This window comes from Lissotriton vulgaris, chromosome 9 (assembly GCF_964263255.1).
Source record: "Lissotriton vulgaris chromosome 9, aLisVul1.2, whole genome shotgun sequence".
In the NCBI taxonomy this organism is placed as follows: Eukaryota; Metazoa; Chordata; class Amphibia; order Caudata; family Salamandridae; genus Lissotriton; species Lissotriton vulgaris.
In genome coordinates this window covers 953,154,360-953,179,708 of record NC_141697.1, presented here as the reverse complement: position 1 = coordinate 953,179,708, position 25,349 = coordinate 953,154,360, and the positions used below count along the sequence as shown (strand labels likewise).

The following is a 25,349-nucleotide window of genomic DNA, read 5'->3' as shown; positions in this document are numbered from 1 at the left end:
ATGTGTGCCTAGTGACTACTAGAAATAGTCTTGCAGTAGTCCATATGCAGGGTTCTATATAGTCAATCCTTGAGGCTAAAAGATGTGATTTGGCTACTGACAAGAGCAACACACAATCAGCCCAGCACCATCTTGAAATGTGGCTGTTTTATTGCGAAAGGTAATAAAGTGTACAACATTCCATCTGGGAGCTGCAGAGATTAGATTTTTACCTGGGTAGTTGTGCCAAAGGCAAAGATGCATTTTGCCTTTGGTGACAATCTTTGCACAATTCCTTTTGCCACAACGTTTCCTTACAACACTGTGAAGAAAAGGGCAAGCTCGGGCTACCTAGATCTGGGGTGCGGATCAGCAGGAACACCCATTTAACCTGGAGAAAGTACCCAAGGACAATCAGCAACCCTTTCAGATTTGATAGAATACCACTCAAATGCCCAAGAGATAAAGTCCCAACATAAGGTGCTATATAAGCCTAACAATATAAGCTAATATTACTAAGAATAAATCAAGGATCCTAAATCGATTAATATTGTTTATTAAAGTTTTACATCTAACGGGACAGCACAATCAAGCTTTCATGCAGTAATGATGAGCCTCAGTGAGAGACTTCTTACCTGCACTACTCCTCCACAGTGGATGCTAAACATACGAAATAGTTCCTTAATCTAAATGGGGGAAATGCCACAATAGCTAACATATTCAACCAAAATAAATTATTTGCATACAGGGTTTTGGATTTTGAGCCCACCTATGACTTTCAAACAAACCCCTCCATCTGACGGGAGGAATTTTTTACAATAAATACAGAGGGAGCAATACAGATTGATGTTCTTGAAGGACCAAGTGTACCTGTAAACAATGCATATGAAGACATGAACTGGTGTTGCTCCCTAGAAGTGAGATGTTGCAGTGTGGCGAAATAAAGTTGTACTGCCTTTTCCCGATTGCCGACTTGGAGATAGAGACTTCAGTAGAAGAACAGAGAGGAGGTTCTGGTTTCCTGGAAAAGTTCAGCTCAGCATATGAGGCCAGCATACAGTTGGGCTTGCAAGATCCTTTTAGGAGGCCTTTTGTCATTCACCAATGTTTTGATCCGCTGAGAAATAATATTAGTGAGATTGTCTGTCTAGGTCTTTGCTGACTGACCACCAACATCAGAGCTCAGTTTTCTTTGAGTTGTGAGTGTGCACCTATCTAAGGGGTTTCCTATATTCACACTTCAATTCAAGAAGCAAATAATAGCGATTGTGTAGCTAGTAGAGTCGCGCACAACATCAACTAAAGTTTTCTGATATGCACTTGGTAAGACTTCTGAAGTTATTGTAGAAGTGGAGGAATGGCAAAGGAGCTGGTGAGGAAATTCAAGTAGCACATAGAGTGGTGGGAATGCAAGTCTATGACTTTCAACCTGTATTCATTGGCAGAAATGTCATCAACACCAAAGGAATTGCATCAAACTAGTTGTTATGGATGACCGTGCATGAGAAGTTGTTAATAAAAACATGGTCATCTAGGAACTAAAGCTCTGTGGTATGCTGTCATAGAAAAAGCTGAAACTAAGCTGCCCTTACTTATAAGTAATTACAGTGGCATTCTTGTTGTTGGCTGCCCTATTTTGTTTGTTATCTGGAAGAAACAATGCTAGGACATGGATACAGTGGATTTGCCATTGAAAAGTTCTATCCTAGGCACAAGAGAAAATGAAAGAATTTAAGCAAGTCCCCTGGAAAACCATACCTTGTCATCTCCTCCCCTTAGAATAGTGGGGCATAGTGTCCTCAGTGTTCTGTAGTCACTGGAATAGGTAGGTATCCCAGTGATACGTTAAACCCATGTTAAAAGTGTCCAGCCCTCAATTTCTGTGAAGGTAAAGAATACGGCAAATCACAAAACTATCGCCAATCCATACTCCTTAAGTCGCCTGTGCCATCTGGCCTGCAAAATGGGGAACATTTGTATCAGAATCACTGGACCCGATTCACAAAAGTAATTTGAGACAAAATCCAAACTTTGCGACTTTCGTTATTCACAAAGGGCATTTAGAAGTACTAAAGTTAGGATTTTGTCTTAAGTTTTGGTCTTAAGTTTAACTTAAGACCAATACTTAAATTTAACTGAGACAAAATCCTAACTTTACTACTCCTAAAAGCCCTTTGTGAATGTAGAGAGCTGTAAAGTTAGGATTTTGTCTTAGGCTTTAAAAAAAGCTCACTTGCCCCAGTCATCGTTCATCTAAGTCATCCATTTGTTGGCTCAGTAAACTATTTTGGTATATGTCCACTGGGTTGTGCATATCGCCAAATGGGTACCATTCTTTAAAACATCAGCTTGAAATGAATAACCACAAACACTATAGTGAGATAGGGTTGCATGAATACAGGGGAGACTGAAGATGAAGCTTGAATATGGCTACGGTGTACACATATCAAATAGATTGTACATGGACGTGTCAATCTTCATGAAATACCATGTACTGTTTTTCACTGGAAATCCCTTCTGTAACTCTGTGTGTTCTTTGTACATGTGCTTCTATAGCCCAGATTCCAGGTCACTGCAGGCTTACACTGGGAGTGTACCAGGGGAACTCAGTCACAGTTTTTGGGGGATTTTAAAATGTTCTTGCATCATCAGCGTAAGAAAGAGGACAGTAGGGGAGCGGTTTGCTGCTTTGGAGGGAGGCAGGTCCCCCAAATATCAACGTTTAGACGAATGGTGAAACAATGCTAAAGGAGTGATAAATCCTATGAGTCCCTGAGGAAAAAGAGAAGAGAAAGTGAGAGTTACTTGTATGCATTTTAAAACTATGACAACACTAAAGGAGGAGCCTGTGCAAACAGCATCAAGGTAGCAGTTTAGGAATCCTGGTAAGACACTTAGGTGCATATGTACAAGCCCCTATCGCCACAGGAATGTCACTTTTAGTGGCGTTCCTATGGCGATAAACCCTTTTGCCTTATTTACAAGGTGGTGTTAAACCACTTAAAATGGCTTAACACCGCCTTGTAAATAAAGTCCCTTTCACTCTACCCTTAACGTGAAAGGGGCATGCAATGGTTGTTGTGTTGGGCGTTCCACCACCATACCCCTCGATGTTAATGCTACTCCCTATTTACAAGGGTGGCGTAAATAGGAGGCAGCGCCAAAGTTAGGATCAGGGAAAGCATGGTCTTAACATGGCGAAACGGGAAGAAATGCTTTGTTTCTCCTTGTTTTTGCTGTTTCTATGTGCAGCACACATAGAGACAGAACATTGCCATTAATGATTGTTTATGTGCAGGACTTTTTTGCCAACACAGGGAGAAACGCCAAGATGCACCGTGTTATTGTAAATACGGCGCATCCCTGCATTTCTAAAGTGACAGAGCATGGGGTTAGCAATTTTGGAGCTAACCCATGCTCGGCCACTTTCTTACACATATGCCCCACAATGAGGTAGGAAATAGATATGAGATGAACACAGTACCATAGTGATATTTAAAGGAAATGAATTCCAAAGGTGGAGAGAATAAGAGAATGCTATGGTTTAAGAGAGTAATACATGATGGAGGCTAGTAAAATTATTACAAGAGGGTAGTCAATCCAGATTGACAAAGATCCAATGAAGATCAGGAGGAAATACGTGTAAACATTATTGGGGGCCATATATTCTGATACCACCCACTATCTCTGCACATATTTCCTTCTATTATTAATTCAATTCCATGGACAGTAGTGAAACTTGGCGGACTTACCGGCTGGAATTTTGCAAAGAATTACCAATTATATGGTGTTTAAATCACACATTTACTACCTTCTTCTAGCAGTGGATACATGTGTGAAAGTAAACATGTTCAGTAGGGTGTGAGGAAGGGTTAGGGAGGAGGTAGTTGGAAAGGGAGTATGTTGTCTTGAAGTGTGGAGTCATATGTGTTCCTAAAATGCGTTGGAGTGGGTCGGTCCGGAGCCAGATTGTACTGTAGCCCTTTCCCAATGTGATTTTACATGCTGGATTTTTCAAGCAGTAAAAACAGGTTTGTATTCCTGCACCAGAAAAATCTGGGTAATTATGTGAAGTGGAATTCCACACAGGAATTCCACTTCACACAACTCCTGATCCGGGCCAACGGCTTAAAAAATTAAGAGACAGAGGGAAGGCACTTTGTGGAAGATCATGTGCTAAATAGAGGGGGTGATAAGTAGAGTGTCAGAACCCCTTTCATAGGGCTAAAGGGCAAGCAGAGGTTACTGGACCCAACTATAGGGGATGAGGCCTTTCACTCCTGATGTACCACAGCCCTACCAACTATGGATTCTGAGCAAGTGAGCCAAGTACCCCTCCAGCACATGGCTCGAAGGGATAGTGTAGTCCGAGCAGTCCAAGTTTCCTCGGTGGGGGGAAGTTGGATTCAGTGGGTGAACTCGGGCTCACAACTCAACATGCATGCATTAATAAAAAATTGTCCAGGCAAATACTTATATTTCTGATAAAAACAAGTATTGTATTTTCCTACTGCTAACACAAAGGGAAATACTGCATCCACAGATAACAACACAGCCCCCAAGGTCAGGGCTCTAGTGTTTCTTTAGTCGGTCAGCCTCATCTCCTTCCTGAGATGTGACCAGGCCCCTTCCTTGCGACCTCTGTCTGAATCAAATGAATGCACCCATTTAAGTGGCACCTGTCTCTCTACTCCCCAGTGTGGCCTACGCAGCTTACAGGAATGCAGCAATGCACAAATCTGTCTGGGTGATTACTCTACCTCCTCTCCGTGCAGGCCTGGGTCTCCCAAAAATGGAACACAGAGTCTGCCATGTAATGTACCATTCACAGGCAGGCACACATACACCCAGTACATGCATGTAACATACTCTCACTGCACAGCACTGTTTTCTCCATGTACCGTATAACTCACAGTCACACATACATCAAGCGCACACATTCAACATGCCTGCACTGCTTTATACCCTTTATGTATTACTCACAGGCACACATACTTCCACTGCCTGTATTCAACATTCACCACTGCGCAACACTAAATCCTTCGTGTACTGTACCACTCAGGCATGCATACATCCAGTGCCTGCATTCAACATGCATGCTCTCTGCACAGTGCTGCATAATTCCTCTATTGCAACCTTCCCAGGCATACATACACACAGCACAGCTACACCACTCATGCACTGAGCAGCACTCAAAAGTAACCCAATGTAGGCCAAGGGTGAGTTAAGCACCTAGCAGTGGAACTTTGAATGAGTGATACTGTAGACCTCATTCCAGTGACACAGGTTAAGGTTGGCTCACTCCCACTGATCACTACATGGTATGTTGAAACACCATGCTTGTGCTGCTTAATTCTTGGTGAAGGCAGTAGCCATCAACCATTATGAGGGGACCGCTTTGGTGTGCCTTTCCCAGTCTGACAAGACTGCAATCCGTGAGACAAGCCTATGTCAGAGCACACATGCAAGATCCATGTTTACCTGTGGCAACAAAAATCAGCTTTAGGGATTCAGACATCAGTACATTTGGGTCACTCAGGGAAGGGATGCACATCCATTGCCACGCAGAGGACTATTAAGTCCCATCATAGAGAGAGAGACTACCAAAATCCAGAGCTAACAGACTGGACTCTACAGAAGGATGGAGACTGGGCATCAGAACCCTTACCTGGTGTTTAGAAGAGACCACAGTCTTTCAGGTTCTCCTTTATGATAATGTCTGTAACGGCATCAAACACAAACTTGACGTTCTCTGTGTCTGTAGCACAGGTCATATGGGAGTAGATCTCCTTGATATCTCGCCTCATGTTCAGCTCTAGAAACTGTTGCTTGATGTAGTTCCCAGCATCTTCATATGTGTTGGATCCTGTGGGCAGACACATATTCAAGCATCAAGGTTAGTTGTCTGCTACTGAAATAAAAAGTGTTATTATAATCAAATTATCTGTATTAGTTCCATTCACCTAGATGGATACATTTCTGAGTCAGGTTGAGCCACCATACCAGGATTTGAACAGAAAACATACAGGTTGGAGGCTTGGACTCACACACACACACACACACACACATACAAAGAGGTAGCATACAGAGGCAAACAAGCTTCCAACAAATTGCTCCTCTTCGAAGGCCTATTGTGAAACTGCCCCAAGTAGGATATTTAGACAGGAATATTACTAGTTGAATAGTAAATGAGTTGTATGTGTAGACCGGCATGGGATGAGATGTTGAGTGTGTGGTAAAGGAATGTTTGGCATGTGAAGTCAGCAAAAAAAGCCTCATTATCCCAATTAGCCAATCAGTTGACCACTAGTCTTTGGATCAGTAGTTCCCTTTAATATCATGGATCTTCACATTATACCAAGCAATGCCCCAAAATATGTACTTGTGGTATGAGTTGTTTACACCGTGTACATCGATGGGGCTCACTCAGTCAGTTGACTCAGGCCATAAAACAGCATGGCACTCTTTCTTGAATTGTTGATCTCATACACTTTAATAGTCTTACTCATCCTTACACTGCTCAGCTCATGTACTTTAGATACTCATCCACACATTCCTTTATCTTGTAAAGTTTGATAGAGCTTCATTCCCAACCCCTATTACTGATTTTGTACATTTTATAGTCTTATTTAATATTGCATTGTTGATCTCATTGTTGATCACATTCCAGGGATGATGAACTCACATCTTTCAAAGGATTACTTATACATTCATTAACATTATTATATACTTTGATAAAATGTCAATCCTTCCCATAGTGCTGATCTCTTACTCTAAACTAAAGTCCATATATCTCTGAGTGAGGCTCATTAGGTAATGTGTTGAGTCCAGATTATATTAGGAAGACTACGCAGTATACACCTGTATATCTCTTACCATCATAATCAGGGAAGCAAATGCTCAGGTGGGCCTTCTTGATCTTCTCCGTGAAGACATCCTTCTTGTTGAGGAAAAGGACGATAGAAGTTGCCGCAAAGTACCGGTGATTGCAGATGCTGTTGAAGAGATGAAGACTCTCGTGCATTCGGTTCTAGAGAAAATTGCAAAAGAAGGAACTTTTATTTGGCACACTCTGTCCTATCCCAAACTGGAAACAGAGCTTGCTGAGCAGGCAGGCAGATGAGCAGATAGACTAATGTGAAGGTCAAACATCGATGAATAAATTAATTAAAAGTTTTTGGATTGTGTAGAAGAGCGAGCGCGTGGAAGGATATGTGGGCTAAAACTGGCCTGAAATACCAGGAATGGTGACACATTGGCCTTTACAGATATACCCAAAAGAAAGGCAGAAGAAATGTAAACAATGAAAGAGAAAATAGGATTTCCTGTGCAAAAGCTATTTTTTTTCTTATTCACAGGGAATCTGTTTCCCATGGCGAAATTCCTTCCCCTAGTCCCCCAGCAAATCTGGGGGGTGATTTGTTCCACTGCCCACTTTGACAGGGGAGTTACCCCAGCTTTGGTTCAAGGGAGAAGAATAGGAACTTGTGAATAGCAAAATACAGCCATGTTGTGGACGTGCACAAACCTCAGAGGATAAATGTGACTGGAAAACTCACTTACCACCCCTTCAGTGGGATTTATGGGTGCAGAGAAACTCAGCACTCTTGGCAGAAATCTCTGCACACGTAAATGGGCGTATGCCTGCTAGGAACCACTTTGTGGATTTCTCGAAGGATTAATTAAGATAGATTCAATTGTAAATATAGATTTACAATTAAATTCACCTTCCTAAACAGCCACCTATGAATCTGTATTTTTCTAAGGTACAATCCCAGGCAGGAAGCATCATCTCCATCTCACTCAGATTTTATAGGTGGTAAATCAGCTAAATGAGTGATTGCCTCCCTCTGAAGGCAGATAGTTTGCATGCCATACTCACCACTTCATCATCTTCCACCAGGACCATGTCGTATGCACTGAGCGCAGCGATGAATATGATACACGTCACCCCCTCGAAACAATGGATCCACTTCTTACGCTCAGAGCGCTGTCCACCAACATCAAACATTCTAAAGAGAGCACATAAGTCAATCAATGTATTATTGTTCTTTGCACAAGAGGCATGGTCCTCAATGAGGATGCTTGGAATACCAAGAAGACATTGACTGCTGAAAACACTAAGGGCTATCTTTTTAGGGGAAAACACATCAGCATGTCATGCTTTGGAGGAGCAACTAGGCAGTCATATTATTATCTCTTTTGTCATCAGTTAATTAAAGGGGCTTAGAAGCAATCCATCATTGTTATTATGTACTTTTATACTGTAATTCTCATTAGATTGTTTACCACATGTTTTATGTCCAAGTGCAATGAGCGAAATAAGCAACTTAAATAAAGTTACACCCATGAGCGTGATGGTCTGCCTTCCATGCCATATGTTTTTAACGTTGAAGCGTATTTAGGTATTTGGATACAACATATTTTGCATACTCCTTCGTCAATATTGTCGTAAAATACATGCATCTGGAAGACGTCCCGACCCTGCACTAGAGGTTTAGTTGAATATTGAGAGGCTTATTTACAAGCCCCTTGCGCCACTTTTGCGTAATTTTTCCCATGTTAAAAATGACGCAAAAATGACGCAAGGGGCTTGTAAATAAGCCCCTGAGTATTTTAGATGTCTCTCGACCACTTCTTGAAGTAGCATACATTCACTTGCTAGACAGTAAATCTGATTTAGGGCACAATTTAAAATGTGGAGGACAGGGTATTCCGTCACAATGGCGTTGGAGTAGCCTATCGGCCAAACTCTTGGTCTGCCTCCCAATTTTGAGTTGGGCGGACCACCAGGTTCAAGCCAACAGAGTAAAATTTGAGAGGGACAGTAGACATAAAAAATCCCAAAATTCACCCTAGGATTGAAAGCCCTTAGCCGTGGCGGACTGGACAAAGCAATGAGTGTTGATGGTGGCCCTGTTCTAAATGGCACGGTGCCTCCACCTTTGCAGTTCCGCAGTCCAGTAGAGGATGAGTGTATAGTTGCTGACTATGGAGCGCGGTGAAACTCTGCCTTTGTATACCCACTGGCTCCTTGCCTGTAAATGGGACAGAGGAACCATAAGTCCATTGGGGCAGGTGCCCCGACACTTACGAAGGAACTCCTGCCTGGAAAAAAGAAAATGTATTCTTTACTCTCCTGCAAATAACTTGTTTATTCGAAACAGTAATGTAATACTTCTACATTCCTTTCATGCTACAGTGAAGCCTACCTTCTCCAGACCCTCATCCTAGGTGGAGGAATCCATGCTATGTCACAGAAACTGTTGCGCTCCTCCCTTCCTTTTATGTTACTTATGTATGTTCCTAAGTTGTATGCAGGTTATGTCCCACTTGTATTTGTTATTGATCGTTCTGTTTAAATAATTAATAATGAATAAATGCTGTCCGGCTGGACAAAGAACATATTGTCTATTTAGCATATGTTACCCGGTTGCTCCTTAAACTCTTTCCTGTCTAGGGACCACTGTCTTTAGTAAAAAAAAAAACGCTGGTTTGACCGGGCAGGACCTCGAGCTCATGCTTCCCACTTTCTCCCTCACACATGTGAAGCTACTAAAAGGCCTGGAAGACCAGTGACAGCCAACCACTAGCCCATAAACACTTTTGATGGACTTGACAATGTCTTTGATCCCATGGACAGCCTGCTTCTACCACTACTTTCAAGGAGCATCAAAGTTAAGCCTGTCTGAAGAGAAAGAGTCTTATTATACAATGTGCACTGCTAGGTTAGCTAAGATGTGCCGGGGAGCCAAAGCATTCCATTCCATTTCATGTATACAGCACACAGCTACCACCAACGGTGGTGTCCCGGCACTAAACAGCGGATACAACAGATAGGGAAGGGGGAACAAACTAAGGTAGATCGAACAGCCAGTTTTTCAAAGCCTTCCTGAACTTAAGTTCTGAATCTGCCTTACGAAGGTGGTTAGGCATGGCATTCCAAAGGGAAGCAGTTCTCACTGAGAAAGCTCGCCCGCCAATCCTAGCTTTTGCAAAGCGAGGGATCCAGAGCAATTCTTGATCATTAGATAGCAAGGCCCTGGTCTGGCGATATTTCTGGAGTCTCTGCTTCAGCTATCCAGGGCCCCTGTCTCTAGAAGCTCTGTAAGCCAAGGACAGCACCTTAAACTCTATTCTCTTTTTGACTGGGAGCCAGTGGAGACTATGCAGATGAGGGGAGATAAGATGGTGGAGTGGCACATTTCTAGTGAGCCTAGTCGCGGCGTTCTGAATAGTTAGCAGATTCCTATTCAAGTAGGCTGGGAGACCCAGGTACAGGCTGTTGGCATAGTCAAGCTGAGTCGTGACTAGAGAATGGACCACCATTTCCCAGCAGTCCATAGGCAGAAGATGGAGGAATCTCCGCAAGGCTTTCAGTTTCCAAAAGCAGGATGAAGAAACTTGACCAATCTGGGCCTTGCCTGAGAGGTTAGAATCAAATTTAAAACCTAGATTTCTAACTGAGGTGACAGGAGTGGGTAGGGGGTTTAGTTCCGCCGGCCACCAGAGATCGGACCGTGAGGAGAAGGTTGATTAAAAAACAGTACCTCCATTTTGTCATCAATTAATTTCAAGCAACTGTCTGTTATCCAGGATGAAATATTGTTCAAACAGGACTTAAAACTGTCAAATGCAGCCTCGGCATGATCTTTAAAAGAGAACACCTGCTGAGTGTTGTCAGTGTATGAGACCACTCTCACCCCACAATGCTCGACTAACGATGCAAGGGGGGGAAAGATAGGCATTAAAAAGAGTAGGGCTCAACGCCGATCCCTGGGGGACTCCACACACAAGTGGACTAGAGGAGGAAACATGGGGGCGGAGAAATACTGCTGTGACCGGGCATTGAGAAAAGAGCAGAACTAAGCTAGAGAAGTTCCTGTCACTCCTAAAAACGCCAGTCTCTCCAGCAGAATCTGGTGCAATACTGTGTCAAAAGCTGCGGACAAGTCCACCAGCACAAGCACTGCACAGCTACCCTGGTCTAAAGATTCACATATAATTTCCGCCACTTCTAGCAGGGCAGTGTTTGTACTGTAGCCCAATCTAAAGCCAGATTGGGAGTCATGGAGATGGTTATTAGCCGCCAGGAAGTCGGATAACTGCCTCTGAACTTCCTTCTCTAGGATTTTAGCAGCTGCTGGTAGGAGAGAGATCGGCCTAAAGTTCTTAAGTTCAGCTGGGTCCGCGTCCTCTGTTTTAAGGATTGGCAGGCCGTATGCCTTTTTCCAGATGGAAGGATAACTGCCCGTCGTCAGAGAAGCATTCCAAATCGAGTTTAAATCGGGGTTAATCAGAGGGACCAACAGCTTAAAGAATCTAGCTGGGCAGGGGTCAAGGGGCGAGCCAGACTTAACTCTGTTCAAATCTAAAAGGGAAGCTTCTGGGCAGAAAAGGGCGAAATTCAGCCCCAACACTGGAGTGGACATGAGACTGAAGATTTGTGGTGGGAGGCCCCGTCACGGTGATGGAGGAATAAATAGCTTGAGCCTTCTCCTGAAAGAAAGTAGATACATTATCACATAGAGTGGCAGAAGGACCAATGGTACTCTTCTTGGCTTCCGGTTTCATAAAGCCCTGCACAATTTTGAAGACATCCTTAGAGGAGTAATCAGAAGCCTTAATTTGTTTGGCAACGTAATTTCTGATGTTATAGCGTTTGAGCCCATGGATTTTTTTTTAGTGCTGCTTTGTAGATGTACTTGGTACTAAAGCATTGTAGTTCGCAAGCAGTGTTCTAGACTTGGCGTACCCATTACATTCCATTGTTTTTACTTGCATTCTGGGATCTGTAGTCCTTGTTTTGTATACTGAATAACAAAACTACAAGTTCTAGGATTAGATAAACAGGACTTGATGACCTACCCATGCCTGTCCCAGGTTAATCTCAAACTGTACTGGAAACACCCAATTATTATAGGGAGTAATGAACCCGCTAATGGTACATTTAAAAGAATGCTGCCAATCACTTCAGAGTTCTTTGGCCTCATTAACGCACTCAACCTAGTGCCACTGTATGATAAACGTGCTCCCCGATGACTTGCAATATCCTTACAATGCACACTTGGGGTGTCAGTTCTCCAATATATAATGTCTGTCTTGCTGCATTAGCACTCAAAATAAGTGGGCACCATCGTTTTTTTTTTTTACAGAAGTTAATGGCCATCTCAGACATTTTAGTATCAACATCTAGTTCAGGGTTTGCCTGTTTAGGACAGAGAAGGCTTTTGCCTATGACAGGTTTTTTTTCTTCATATCCACATAATAGGAAGTTATAAACAATCCAAATATAGGTTATTACATTGTAAAATTATCCAGAGAATGTGCTCGGGGCTGGATGTCCTGGGCATGTGATCAGTATTCTAAAAGGCTTAGACTTTCCTGCACATCTCTTGTCCACTTTCACACTCTACGAAGGCAGAAAGCAAGGAGGTCGGATGGAATTCATAGGATATACTTTTAAAAATTGAAGGTCTCAATGTCAAACACTCTCATTTCTGTTTGACATTTATTGAATTTCACAAAACATTTTAACAGGTTCTGCCAATGGTTTCCGTACGTCTGTGGTTGGGTTGTCCAATGTTGAAGAAGGTGCATTTATTTAAATGTCAGCAGCATGTTCCTGTCAGGGGCGGCTCTAGACTCATGGTGCCCACCCCCCGAGCTCAGGAAGGTGTTTGGAAGTGGAACCAAGTGGCCGCCAAATCCCTGCCAGGGCCCGCCACGCAAATATGTATCCATCCTCAGAGGATTTTTATATTAAGGATATATATTGGCGTGGAGGCCCCTGGGGTTTGGTGGCCCTGTGCAGGTGCACAGCTGGCACATGCCTAAGGCCGCCCCTGTTCCTGTTATGTAGCAGCTATATCTACCGCTAGTAAAATACATCAGAAAACAAAGTCTGGGTCTGTGTCTGTTTGGGGGGGAGAAGGTAGGGGTATACAAGAGACACATAGCTTTGTTCCCAGAAGTGCTAAAGATCATTTCTCAGTGCATGTCCACATTTTTTTCTGTCTCAGAATGAAAACAGTATGAATATTGGTGCCAGAAATATTTCGCTTTACCCTTAATTACCTGAAGTTGAGATCTTTCAAGCCGAATTGGGTTTCAATAATACCCGTTGTCTTGACTCTAGACCTCAGGACATCCTGCTCAGAGGGGACGTATCCTGGTTTAACCAATCGGTCGAGATCGTTCAGGTAACTGTCCAATTAGAAAGCAAAGAGTTAAAAGTTGATTGGCTCTTTTGAGGCACCTTACCTTGCTGACTTCCTGCCGGACTCCCTTCTATGACCACTCTACTCTTTTTTAGTTGTTCATCTTTTCTCAGTTGAAGTGTCTTAAACTTTTAAAAATGTAACCTTTCTCCGTAACCCTTCTTACATGTCAATGTTCTAAATGACTATCATCTACCTCTGTGATATATCTCCATTTCCATCTGGCTCAACTATGTTTGTAAATCTCAAGAGTAATATAGGTTATTTCACACCTAGGGGCTTATTCACAAGCCCCTTACACTGCTGGTGCATCACTTTTTATATGGGATAAAGTCGTGCAAAGGCTTTTAAAGAACCCCCTTAATATTTTAATGTGCTCTTTGCTATGGTAGGCCAAATGGTATTTTTGGTCTTCGATTGAAATACTATACATACATATAACATTTTCAAATTGTGTAAGAAGCAAACTAATTTCTACTATACAGGATGTAGGATATTGGGTTATTAGATGTGTGGCCTGCACAATTAATAGGGCCACAATTTCTCCTTACTGGGAACCAAGCACCTCATTGTAGTGCTTGACTCTCTCAAAGTATCAAAGCAGAGCAGTTCAAGGCCTACTCAGGGCTAGTAATCACCATTCGCTGGCACCCAGTAATAACACTCAATAAATGCATCTCCAGACAGTGCTTATTCTTTAGCAAAAGGAAAGGTACAAATATTACACACATACTAATAAATACTACACATTAATTTACAAATATGTACATTGACAGACAGGAAATCCCATAGATGACATTGCATGAACAACCTTTGAATCCTTAAAGGGGTCCTGCAAACATATAAGGTAAGTCTACTGGCTTTGTCAAAGGTTCAGGAGCAGCAAACCATAGGTTAAAGATATCCTTGTGTCTGTAAATTACATCACCAATAATTGTAATCAAGTAGGAATGCACATAATACTGTTAATAAAGCATATTCACTGTGATCCACAATCATTGCCAATATCATTAAAACAATAAAGCATTTTAAAATGTGACAAACATGTCTGAATACTTTTTGTAAATGTTCAGTCATGAAAATGCAATCATAAAAACAACCCAAATGTTCAGTCATGAAAATGCAATCATAAAAACAACCCTTAAAGGGCATCACATTTTGACTACAACACATGGAACCATGGACTTAATCCCTGGAGGGCACTGTACAACATGTACCTTTTTAAAACATTTTCAGGTTACCATAAATATAACCATAGAATGAGCCCCTAGCGGGTGCTGTACTCCCAGCTGTACAGCAGAAACTTCAGCCTTAGGAGTACTGTGAAAACATTAGGTAAAGTTCCAGAGGGGCCCTGGATAAGAGGATTCCACAAATATAAATTCTGTTCCCTGAAAAACAGTCTTTAGGGGGTGCTGCTTCCCTCCTGTAGGCCACCCACACCTCCTGACTTAGTTGGTGGTGCCCCTGCCCATTTTGGGGGCCACCACAAGCATAAAAATAGGCAAATGCAATAGACCCGGAGGGCATTATGGGGAGCTGTCAATATTTTATGAGCTGCTCTCTCGCTGGGATGGAGAGAGCTGCTGCCTGGTTTTAGCCTCACACTGCTTCCCTTTCCTTTGGTTCTTATTTTTTGGGAGGGCCCCTGGTCCCATCCAGGCACCCTATGCCTCCAGTCGTTGGACACAGTCAAGGGAGCAGCCCCCACCCACTCCCCCACTGGCTCCTACACAGCCTGGAACTCTGCATGCAACAACAAAGCCGGCAGCTTCTCTTTCTGTGCCCGCAAGGGCAGGGTGCAGCCATTTGCGATGGCCACCGTCATTGTGGGGGTCCAAAGGAGCTCTCCGATCATCATACCTGGGGGCCAGGGATGAGGTCTCAGCCCCCCTTTTGCATAAATTGCTTGGGGATGGGGTCCACTGGCCAGGAGAGATCCCAGGAAGGGGGGGCCCATGCTCCCTGATGAAATTAATAAACAATAAACCCGCACTGACACCCAGGCTCTTGGCCCACCCGAGGGTAAATTATGCAATGGCAGCAGAGCCCCACACACTTTGTCGGTAAAAAAAGTCAAAGGTTGCCAACATTTAAAAATGCTCAAGCTCATGCCTTGTTGGGCTGAATTTGGCAATCATGGCCTCGTTTTACTCCTGGTGGTACGCTCTAGACACCAGGAGCAGTGGCAGCAGACCTCCTCACCTCCAAAGCAGTGCAATCCACAGAGAGCTGGTTCTTCTGGCTCCCTGCCCCAACCTTCCTCCTCGTCTCTGAGCGCAGAAGTCAAATGATTTCCCCAAAATGATCCTCAGGGAATTTAAGGGGGCCAGCCTCACTGACTCTTGGGGAGACCCATAGGTCCTGGGGTCAAATGGTGTAGAGTCCTTAGTCTTTTCTGGGCATCAGGGGGTTCTTCCTTCCAGTTTTCCATTTAGCCCAAGGGTCCAGAAGCGAAGTGCAGAAAACACCAAACAAGAGAGAGTTTCTCCATTGTTAAAGAGTTTATAAGGGGGAAGCATCCCAGGCCAATCATAGGGTGTAATGTCACCTCTCCACCCCTGTTTCAAACCTCCCACACAGCATGCTGGACAGTTCAAGATGACATCATCCAGGTGTCACTATTCACATCTCATCTAGGGGCCTCATCTATACCCCTCGCTGATATCACTGCCAGGGCCGTTCTCACCAAGTTTTCAAAAGGAAGCTCCCTCCTCTGTTGGCTCAATAGTTCTGACCTTCCTTCTTTGTTCAGTGGGCTTGGGCAGGCCCATTCCTGAGACAGTGTAACAGCTGACTAAGTGTTGCAGATCCTTCTGCCCCCGTTTCTTCCTCAGTAGCTGAGTGAAGAACTGTTAATTACTCCCTTTGTGTTGGGAGGCCTTGGTTCCTGCTACTGGAGAGACATGTATTTAACTGGGCACAGCAGGGTGACAAGAGGCCTGGGCTCTGATCCTGAGCTGAGCCAGAGAATCATGACAATTCTGGATGGTCCATAAATTGTAGAGATATCGTTTTGGACTTGCAGATTGTATTTCCTCTGACAGGTTACACCCTGTTTCGATACATCACTGGACTCTGTAGGCCAAAGGGAAGCGAAACTGCACTCTAAAGCTGTTCTCTCCCTACGTGTCTAAAAAAGTATCACGACAGACAAAACAGTACATCACACTAACTTTCCCTAATAGTGTACACTAACATTATATGGCCTACCCCAGGTCAGTATCTAATCCTGCAGAGTTCCCACTGCACCAGGCTACCTTTACAGTTTTTTGGACTGCGCAACACGCTACCTTTGCAGTTATTGGGCTGCGGAACCAGCCAAGTGCCCCTTATTGTGTCAGAGTGACCTCATCTTAAAAGGCAGACACTGGCAGCAAACAAGTGCATTCCATTTCCCATGTGATTACTGTGGGGGAGACACCCCTCCCCCCAGTAAGAGGTCCAACACTAGGTAGTCCAAAAAGCAAACAATCTGTGTGTACTGAATGGTTGGAACCCAACTGCAACACAGATGCAAGTCAGATTTGCTCATCACTGATATCAAAATTAATGTATTTAAACGCCAGTGACAATTTTCTAAACTATTAGACATGGCCCACCAGAGGTAAGATCTCTGAGGCTTATTCGTAAAGGTAAAAATACACATGAGTAGATATACCCATGTAAATTTACTCCTATAATACGTAGTGCATTTGCTAATTTTGGCTAGTTGCCATTTACTAGTGTAAATTTACTACAGCGTGTTTGTAGACTTAAATGCCCCCCCCCCTAAATTTCGGGGCTGAAGCCTAATTTATAAGTGTAGAGTTACTACTAGTAACTCTTCACAAGTAAGAGGAGATTTCGGCCACTCAGAGAGGATATCTCCTATGGCAGTAACGTAAAGGGAAAAGTAAAAATGTTCATTAAACTTAAAAAAAGACTAAAATAATTTTATAGTAAATCTTAATGCAAATTCGCCTTATATTCATTTTAAAAGTAGAACAAAATAAAAAATGTTGCAGCACTATTAACTTCATTTTGAATGAAATATTTAATTAATTGAAATATGGTAAATTACAATTATTCGTTACATATGTAAAAAGCAAAAAACACCTAAAGTAAAATGTTTATATTTATGTAATATGTAGTAAAAACTGCTAAAGTTATGAATATCATTAATTTAACTTAATGTAATCAATTTTTTGGGCAAACTTAAATTACTTTACAGAGGTGAGTGCCTGGCATACTGCGTTGGTCTTTCCTTGAATTTTAGGAAAGGAGGTAGGCTCAACAACTGATACAGTTTCTCCCCATTGAGTTGATTCAGAGACTCAACTGAGCCTTTCTTATAATATTTTTATGATTTCATTCTCACTTCTATTTTAGCTTTGATTTGATTTCCTTGTAGTGATCATCCCCAGGGAGCTGTTGCTGGAACACAGTAGCACCTGGTCTCCAGTTTGATTTTTATCTTTCTTGCCACCACATCACTTTTGTTGTTTTGTAGTGGGTCACACCCCTCTGCATGACGCACCTCATAGCTGGTGCTGTTGAGTAGGTCTATACTCTACTTCTGTAAGCGCCTGACATCCTGTGTTGTTCTTTCCTTGTATGTAAGAGATGTTCTTGGCTCCCAATCAACAACTGGAATACTTTCTCTCCGCTGAGTGGATTTAGAGACTCAAATGAGTCTTTTTTGCACTTTTCTCTTTGTGCGCTCTGAGTATCATTTACTGCTTAGCATGAGTAGCGTTCAAAGTGGTGTTATTGCATGGCTGCGCACAGTAGGCATGCAATGGGCAAAGATGCACCAAAATCAAACCTGTCTGTGCACATCCACACCTCAGCCTCATCTCACGCCAGTATCCCTGCTACTTCTTACCTAGATCCACAAGGAATTATATATTACATTGCCTAACACCACCTCAATCATACTTCTGGTGAATATTCGGCCCTTTGTATTGCCTTATGCTTCTTTGGCCAGCCTCTTCCCTCCATTGGAAACGTTTTTTCACATTAGGACCTCACCTAAGCCCACACACACTTGAAGGCCTAATCACCTCATCATAAACACTCTCAACTGATACCAGCTAAATCCTGTCTCCCTCCACAGAGTATCAGTCTCTGGGATTTTATCACATCACACAAAGTAGATGTCATCTTCATTACTAAATGCATTGAAGAACACCGAGCCCCAGACATTGCCTCAGCCCTCCCTGACAACTATATCATGGCATGTCTTAATAGAAAAAGCCAACAAGGAGGTGGGATAGCTATTACTCACTGCTTAGAGTTTTCCTGCACCAATTCAACCTTAAAAGGGATGAGCAACACTGAATTCCTCATATTTAGCATTAAAATTAACAATCAGCTTTCCTTCACCAGGGCATTCTTTTATAATCCTTCTTGCCTTGCACCCAAGGTTGCATCGTGCATTTCCAAGGCCCTATCCATGCATATGCTTAAGCGATCCATCTTTACTCCGATTGGTGATTTCAATTTCCACACTGACTCTCACTTCAGATTCCTGGCTGGCTGACCTCAACCTCACCCGGCGGATTAAAGCCCCTACACATATGGCTAGAAACATGATCAACCAAATTTACTCTAACTTCTACACATTGAATACCAGCAGCCCTATTCCTCTAACTTGGAAGGACCACTATGTCATCCCTTTTGAATGTCTTTTAGCCCCAAGCCAGTGTGCTCCTTCGAACACCATCACCAGCAGGCACTGGCACAACATTAACTCTTCGGAATTCCCCCAGGCTACTCAACTTCAAACATCCCCTCTTACAGAGGGACATTACCTATACAACAACACTTTGGACAGTGGACCTATTAGCGAAAAAGAAAGGCACCAATCCTATGTTCACCAATCGGATAAATCTTCAGCCTTAAGCATGGTGTTTCCAAATGCCCTCTGTCCTCAGTGCACCACCCAAACCTGGGGTAAAATGTTAATTTTTTGTCCAATTTCGGAAAAGCACCGCTTAGTTAATCAATCCAGTCAAAAAATAGGAGCGCTAAATAACTCTCTTATTGTCTTTATATACAAACGCTGAGTCTTGATGTAAATTTTCAATGCTTGTTTAATGTTCCGTTTTTGGAAAACGAAGAAAGCCAGCCAACGCGTTTCGTTCTGAAAACAGAACTACTTCAGAGCGAAATGGTTGTTCCAAAGCACAGTATTTATCCACCACAGAAAGGGGGAAATCCTTTTTGTTCCTATTCATCCAATTTATCCAGACAGGGCTCCATATTAAGAGTGTTGCATTAGCTTTGTTCAAACAGTAATCGTTTCTTGGGTCCAAAGTATGTCTCCACACCGTTAACACAAAAGCAATTGCTTGAGCAAATACAAAAGATCTTGAGATACGGATCTTTCCTGTTTAGGAGAATATATGTATTTCCGTGTTCCACAATCCCAAGCGGTAAGTATAATAACGGTAGTCCCCCAGTGTGTTGATCACGATGAATCAACACCGCGGCATTCTGCAATTCCGAAAAAAATGCCGTCCCTGCTTTGGGACGGCGGTTTTGGTGTGCACGCGTTGGATGCATGACTCCTACGTGTAGGGTGCGCGACTCCAGTGCGTTTGGTGCACGACTTCTACGCATTGGGTGCATGACTCTGATGCGTTGCGTGCGTGACTCCAAGCAAAAAAATATATATATTTTTCGAATATACATGAAGTTTTTGTGTTTAGTTCTTGGGTGGCTCTAAAAAGAGCCCTTGTGTTTATTGAGAGATTTTCGTACCTACTAGTAAGTACCTATGCAGAGTCTAATGTTCAAGAGGAAGACTCTGTTACCCTCATCTGTAAAATGTACACCATCTCTCCTACAGATGTCATCCATATTGAAACGCAGATTGTTGTGGTAAATGGACCCCATCTTATAATCTCGGAGAAAAGCAGAAACAGATTTATTGACATGTTTCCTAGCTTTCTCAATCTGTGAACCAAATTGATAGGACCAGTTCCAGTTCTGCCTTTGGCATATGTTAGAATAAACAAAGGCAGTTTGGGGGAAAAGTGACATCAATTCTGTAAAGGTGTCCTTTATAAGCATTTCCAGACCTACCCTAGTCAAAATGCCTAGGTCATTGCCACCACAGTGCACAATTATGAGGTCAGGGTGTTGGAGATGCAAGAAGGATTTAACCAATGGCATCAATTAGTGGCACTTTAACCCTCTCTGTCCAATCCATTTAATGTCTACATTTGGCAAAGCTAGGTCTTTGTCCATGCCTCTGTTTTCTGCATACCTTTGGCTCCAGAAAATATAGCTGTGTCCCACAATCCACACTCCAAGCATCTTGAAGGGAGGTCTGGATGCAGTCAGATGGTCTCTGTATGTGAAATGGCAGTTTGAGAAGTGTGATTTTTCTAGAATAGTGGATAAAATGCAGTTTTGAAAAAAGAAAATAAATGATTGGCTGTTTGAGATCATTCTAGTCTGAAAAGTAGGTTGCATTTTTTTATTTTTCTAAAAGCATGTTTCTTATTGGTTAAGAAAAAGTATTTGAAAGGAATATTACATAGGATAAGCTGATATTTTGAAAAGTCAAGCACACTTGGGGCCCATTAGGATGGCGTGGGCAATCCGCCCACCATCCGAACTGAAAGGACCCCCCGCCACATTAGGATGGCTGGGGGGGTCTGTGGCAGACGGAAAGACCGTCCACCGCTTTTCCGCCCCGGTCGCCTTGCGGCCGGGGCAGAAAAGGTTTAATATGGTGGCGGTGTCTATTAGACACCGCCAGCCATATTATGATGGGCCATAACAGATGCCTCACGGAAAGCCATGCGGTCTTCACTTCGGGGGCCCCCGGCATGAAAGAGAGGTGTGGGTGCACACGGTGGTACCACATTTGCATAAACAAAGCGGGAGGCACCGCACGGTGCCTGCCGCTTTGTTAATGCAAATGCATTTGTGCATTTTTAGCATTGTAGCGGGCGGTGCTGAGAGCACCGCCCGCCACAATGCTAAAAATGCAGGATGCGCCCGCCACAGTGGTGGGCACATCCTAATACCCCCCACGGGACCCCCACCCTTATGGCGGGCAGTCCCAATCACCAATAGGATGGCGGGCGGATTAAGTCCGCACACCATCCTAATGACCCCCTTACTGTTTGGATTAGCAACATTGTGTGCTGAACTTGTGACCTATGAGTTTAGTTGAGTGTTCCATGAACTGTTTCTATGGTAAAAGGTAGTGAGCAGATTGGGGGTAGGGTTCACATTTATGTCATTTGGAAAGGGCTGAAATGTGTAACACACAGAAATGTTAGGTTTTGAATTAATGTGGGAAGGAATATGATTTGATATTTACATGTATATGTGTGCAGAATGAGAGGGAAAGCTTGCCATTTTTTTTGGTTTTGCTAAGAGCTGCACAGTACAGATATTCTGTATGAGAAAATCTGGTGTGTGACTGACATACTTCTTAATCTACAAATCAATGTGAGATGTTGTATGTGGTGTGTTTGTTTTTAATAAGATTAATGTATTTCTCTTGATAAACCCCAGGGAGTAGTCTTGCTTGTCTAGATTCACTTTGTGAGACTGTGTTCTAAAATATGTGCAATGAGTGCAGTCATGTCACCTGTTCCAGACTACCAAGGGGTAGATGATTCAACATACCCCTTTGCGATTTCTAAATAGCGATTTTTAAGGAATCGCAATTTAGAAATCGCAAAATGGCATGTATATAAAAATTTGCTATTTTTTAGCGATTTCTTAATCTTCCTTAATTGCGAATTCGCAAATTGCGATTTCGCAATTAAGGAATAATTTCCCATTCATTCCTATGGGCCAGGAGGCCCATAGGAATGATTGTGAAATAAATCTCAATTTGCGATTCGCAATTTGCTAATCGCAAATTGAGAATAATTTCATGGGTGCAGGGGTGTCTAAAGGACACCCTGCTGCACCCCTGAAATGTACATGTGTGTGCATATGGCGCACATACATGCCCTATGAGCATGTGTGTGCGTCACATGCCACCTTCAAAAATGCCAAATTGTGCATTTTTAAAAGAATTTGCAAATTACCATCAACTACAAGTTGGTGGTAATTTGCAATTTCTTAACCAAAATTCACAAATGAAAAATGCTACATACATAGCATTTAAGGAATCGCAAAATTGCGATTCCTTAAATGCTATTGCAAAATAAGGAATCGTATTTTTTTGCGATTCCTTAATTTGCGAATTTTTGATGCATGCCAAAACATTCACAAAGACCGTTTGCGATTCGCAAAGGCCGAAATGCTGCGAATTTCGGCCTTGGCGATTCACGAACGGCTTGATACATCTAGGCCTAAATGTTTTTTGCTAAAGTGCAAGGGATACTGTTATTTGTCTAGGATCACACTGGGAGTCAGTGTGCATTTGGGAAAATTGTGAGAGAGCATTTGGTTGCTTGATGTGTTTGCAGACACATAAGTGTTTAAAAACCTTTCTTGTTGTTAAGTTTTGGTAGAATTAGAAAATAGACATTGCTTATGTATTTGGAAAATGAGTTAGGCTTTAATACTGAAATGCAGTAATGAAATATGTGGAATGTGTGCTGTCACCTTAGTTTTTGTAGATCAGTCAATGCGTTTTGATAAAGTCTAAGGGATAGTCTTGGTTGTCTAGAATCACACTGTGAGTCTGCGTACATTTGGGAACTGTTGTGAGAGAAACCTGTGGGTATTTCATGTGCTTGCAGATATATAACTGGTTAAAAACGTATGCTGTTGCCAAGTTTTAGTAGAATTTGAAAGCAGCCATTGCTTATGTATTTGCAAAATGAGGTAAGGCTTTCACAGTACAGTGGATTTCTAAAATATGTGGAATGTGTACAGTTATGTTACCTGTTCCAGACTAGTAAATGATTTTTGCTAAAGGGCAAGGGATACTGTTATTTGTCTAGAATCACACTGTGAGTCATTGTGCATTTGGGAAAATTGTGAGAGAAGCATTAGGGTGCTTCAATATATTCTGAGAACAGCAAAGAAAATAGTTTGTAAAATGTTAAAATTGTGGTGTGTATTATTATATATTATAACTATTTTTCTTTTCTTTTACAGATCCTAATGATAAAATATGTAATTTACCACAATTTAGATTATAAAAAACAACTGAATAAAATGTGTAGCGTTTTTTAGGTGTATTAATGTTGAGGTAAGTTTAAGTAAGTATTAAAATGCACAATGGCCTGTGTTTGCACACAGTTGAAAAAAGGGGAGATGGATGGAGTAGATATGTGCCAGAGAATTTCATTGCAGACAGGTATCAAATAGGACACAGCTTCTGAGCACCTGTCTGCAACACACATGGTATGGTATTCAATAGAGAGATATGGTGGACTAGTAGGGCCCAGGGAATTTCAGGATTAAAAGGGATACAATTCCTTAACTTAAAACACATCACTGAGTGTGTTTGCACATGTCACATCAGGCCCCATCCCTTCCCTTCAGTAATCTATAAACATGTCCTATAATTTTGCCAAAATGTAAGTACTTATAAATGTCTGTTTCTCTGTTTGCAGTACTGAAATGTTTCTACTTATTACTCATATAATAAGAATTGGCCTAGCCATTAACCCTAGTAATGTCTTTATATACTATGCATGTACATCATACTTATAGCGCAAGACACTGTTTCATATTTACAAAGAGAGGAAAAGGCAGTCTGTGAACCTTTTCTTCCCCATGTAAATACAACCTTATTATACATATCACATTGCATTGAAAGGGTATTCTAAGGGTGTTGCTGTGCGTGTTTGCAGAGAACACTGATAGAACAAGACACATCTCCAGATTTATCAGAAATCATTAATCTGGACATGTGTGTGAATGCTGCAGAGTCCTCCAATTGGTGTAGCACGGCACAACAAGGAGAATTATTTTCATTTCTCCTCATTTTTTCTCTTTAAAAGTATGCTAAAATGTACAGTATACATTGAAGGAGAAAAGTGCCTTCACAAATTGTTTTTGTGCAGGAAGGTGTATCTTTTTGCACAAAAACAAACTCCATATGACACAGATATCCCAGCACCATGGTGCAAGGGTGCCTGTTTCACTACATGGCTGCAGTTTAAGCAGCATTGCAGAGGGAAGCACTGACTTGCAACCTATTTATGTACATATATTACATCCCTGTGCTTCGGAAGTACCACAGCACACTGTAGCTAAAGACTTTACAGTGTCATGCTGCAGCACTTCCTTATAGTTCTGCACTTATACATTCACCATACACCACCAATGCATTCTTTCAGTCAATCATCCACTAGACATACATTCATGTAAACTTTCACACACTAGCATACAAATGTAGCTCTTTTTTTAACCAGAGTAGTTATTTCTGAAAATAACTTTTTGTTTCTTTTTTGTTTTTTTGGGGTTTTTTTTACCAGGAAGAAAAAGTCAACAGGACGAACAAAACCAAAAACTTTGAGGGAAAAAAAAAAACTAGCATTGTTGGTTATCGAGGATTGGACAAACAAGGTCCATTGATTGCTGCCCATACCAAATTAAATGATTGAATTTTACGCAATGCATTTTCACTTTCCCAAATTGGGGGCGTATCTCTGGTGCTGATGTTGATGCCCCAGAGTTACTAGGTATTGCCGGTGGTGGAAGAGCATTTCTACGCAGTCTTCTGCATTCCTCGTGTGCATAGTTTACAGGATGCAGCAATTGCAGGTGTTTCCGCATGCTAGCAGTGCCACTGGAGTATTTCTTGTTTGGATCTCCTCTGGAGAGCACTGCCTGGCAAATCTTGCACGTGACCTTGGTGGCATTTACTTTCTTTTGCCCCTTCGGGAAAGTAAAATGTTTCCAAACAATGGATGTTTATCTTTCAGGAGTGGGAGGTCCTGGTAGAAATTCTTCTGCCCCAGAATGATCAGACTCAGAAGATTCTACCATTGGTGTAGCATTTTTTGTCTCCAAAAACCAAATTGAGGTCTCCAATGAAAAAAATGTGATGTTCTTCTTAGGACAGGTCTTCTCTCAAGGAAGGTCTAAGAAGAGTGATTGAAATGGGTGGAGTTCTTCAGTAGTTAGAATAGGAAGTGTCATGAACCAATCAAATCTCTTTTTTTCTGGTCACATGGGGTCCGCATAGGGTGTGCGCACGCAGCTCGCACCCAGCGTGACTTTGCGAAATTG

The 25,349-nt window shown here is 42.3% G+C and overlaps 1 protein-coding gene across 2 annotated transcripts in view; it reads right to left on the bottom strand.

The window, feature by feature from the left end:
• Nucleotides 1–533: 533 nt before the first annotated feature.
• The window catches only part of GNAT1 (G protein subunit alpha transducin 1), a 470,352-nt gene continuing 445,536 nt past the window's right edge, over nucleotides 534–25,349 (bottom strand). For both annotated transcript variants that reach the window (XM_086938802.1, XM_086938803.1), the window contains 5 exons: nucleotides 13,057–13,185; nucleotides 7,862–7,991; nucleotides 6,856–7,009; nucleotides 5,648–5,845; nucleotides 534–2,751 (listed from right to left, as the gene is read on the bottom strand). In XM_086938802.1, coding sequence (XP_086794928.1) covers nucleotides 5,655–5,845; nucleotides 6,856–7,009; nucleotides 7,862–7,991; nucleotides 13,057–13,185 — 604 coding nt within the window. In that variant the 3' untranslated portion in view covers nucleotides 534–2,751; nucleotides 5,648–5,654. The remainder of the gene's footprint in view (nucleotides 2,752–5,647; nucleotides 5,846–6,855; nucleotides 7,010–7,861; nucleotides 7,992–13,056; nucleotides 13,186–25,349) is intronic.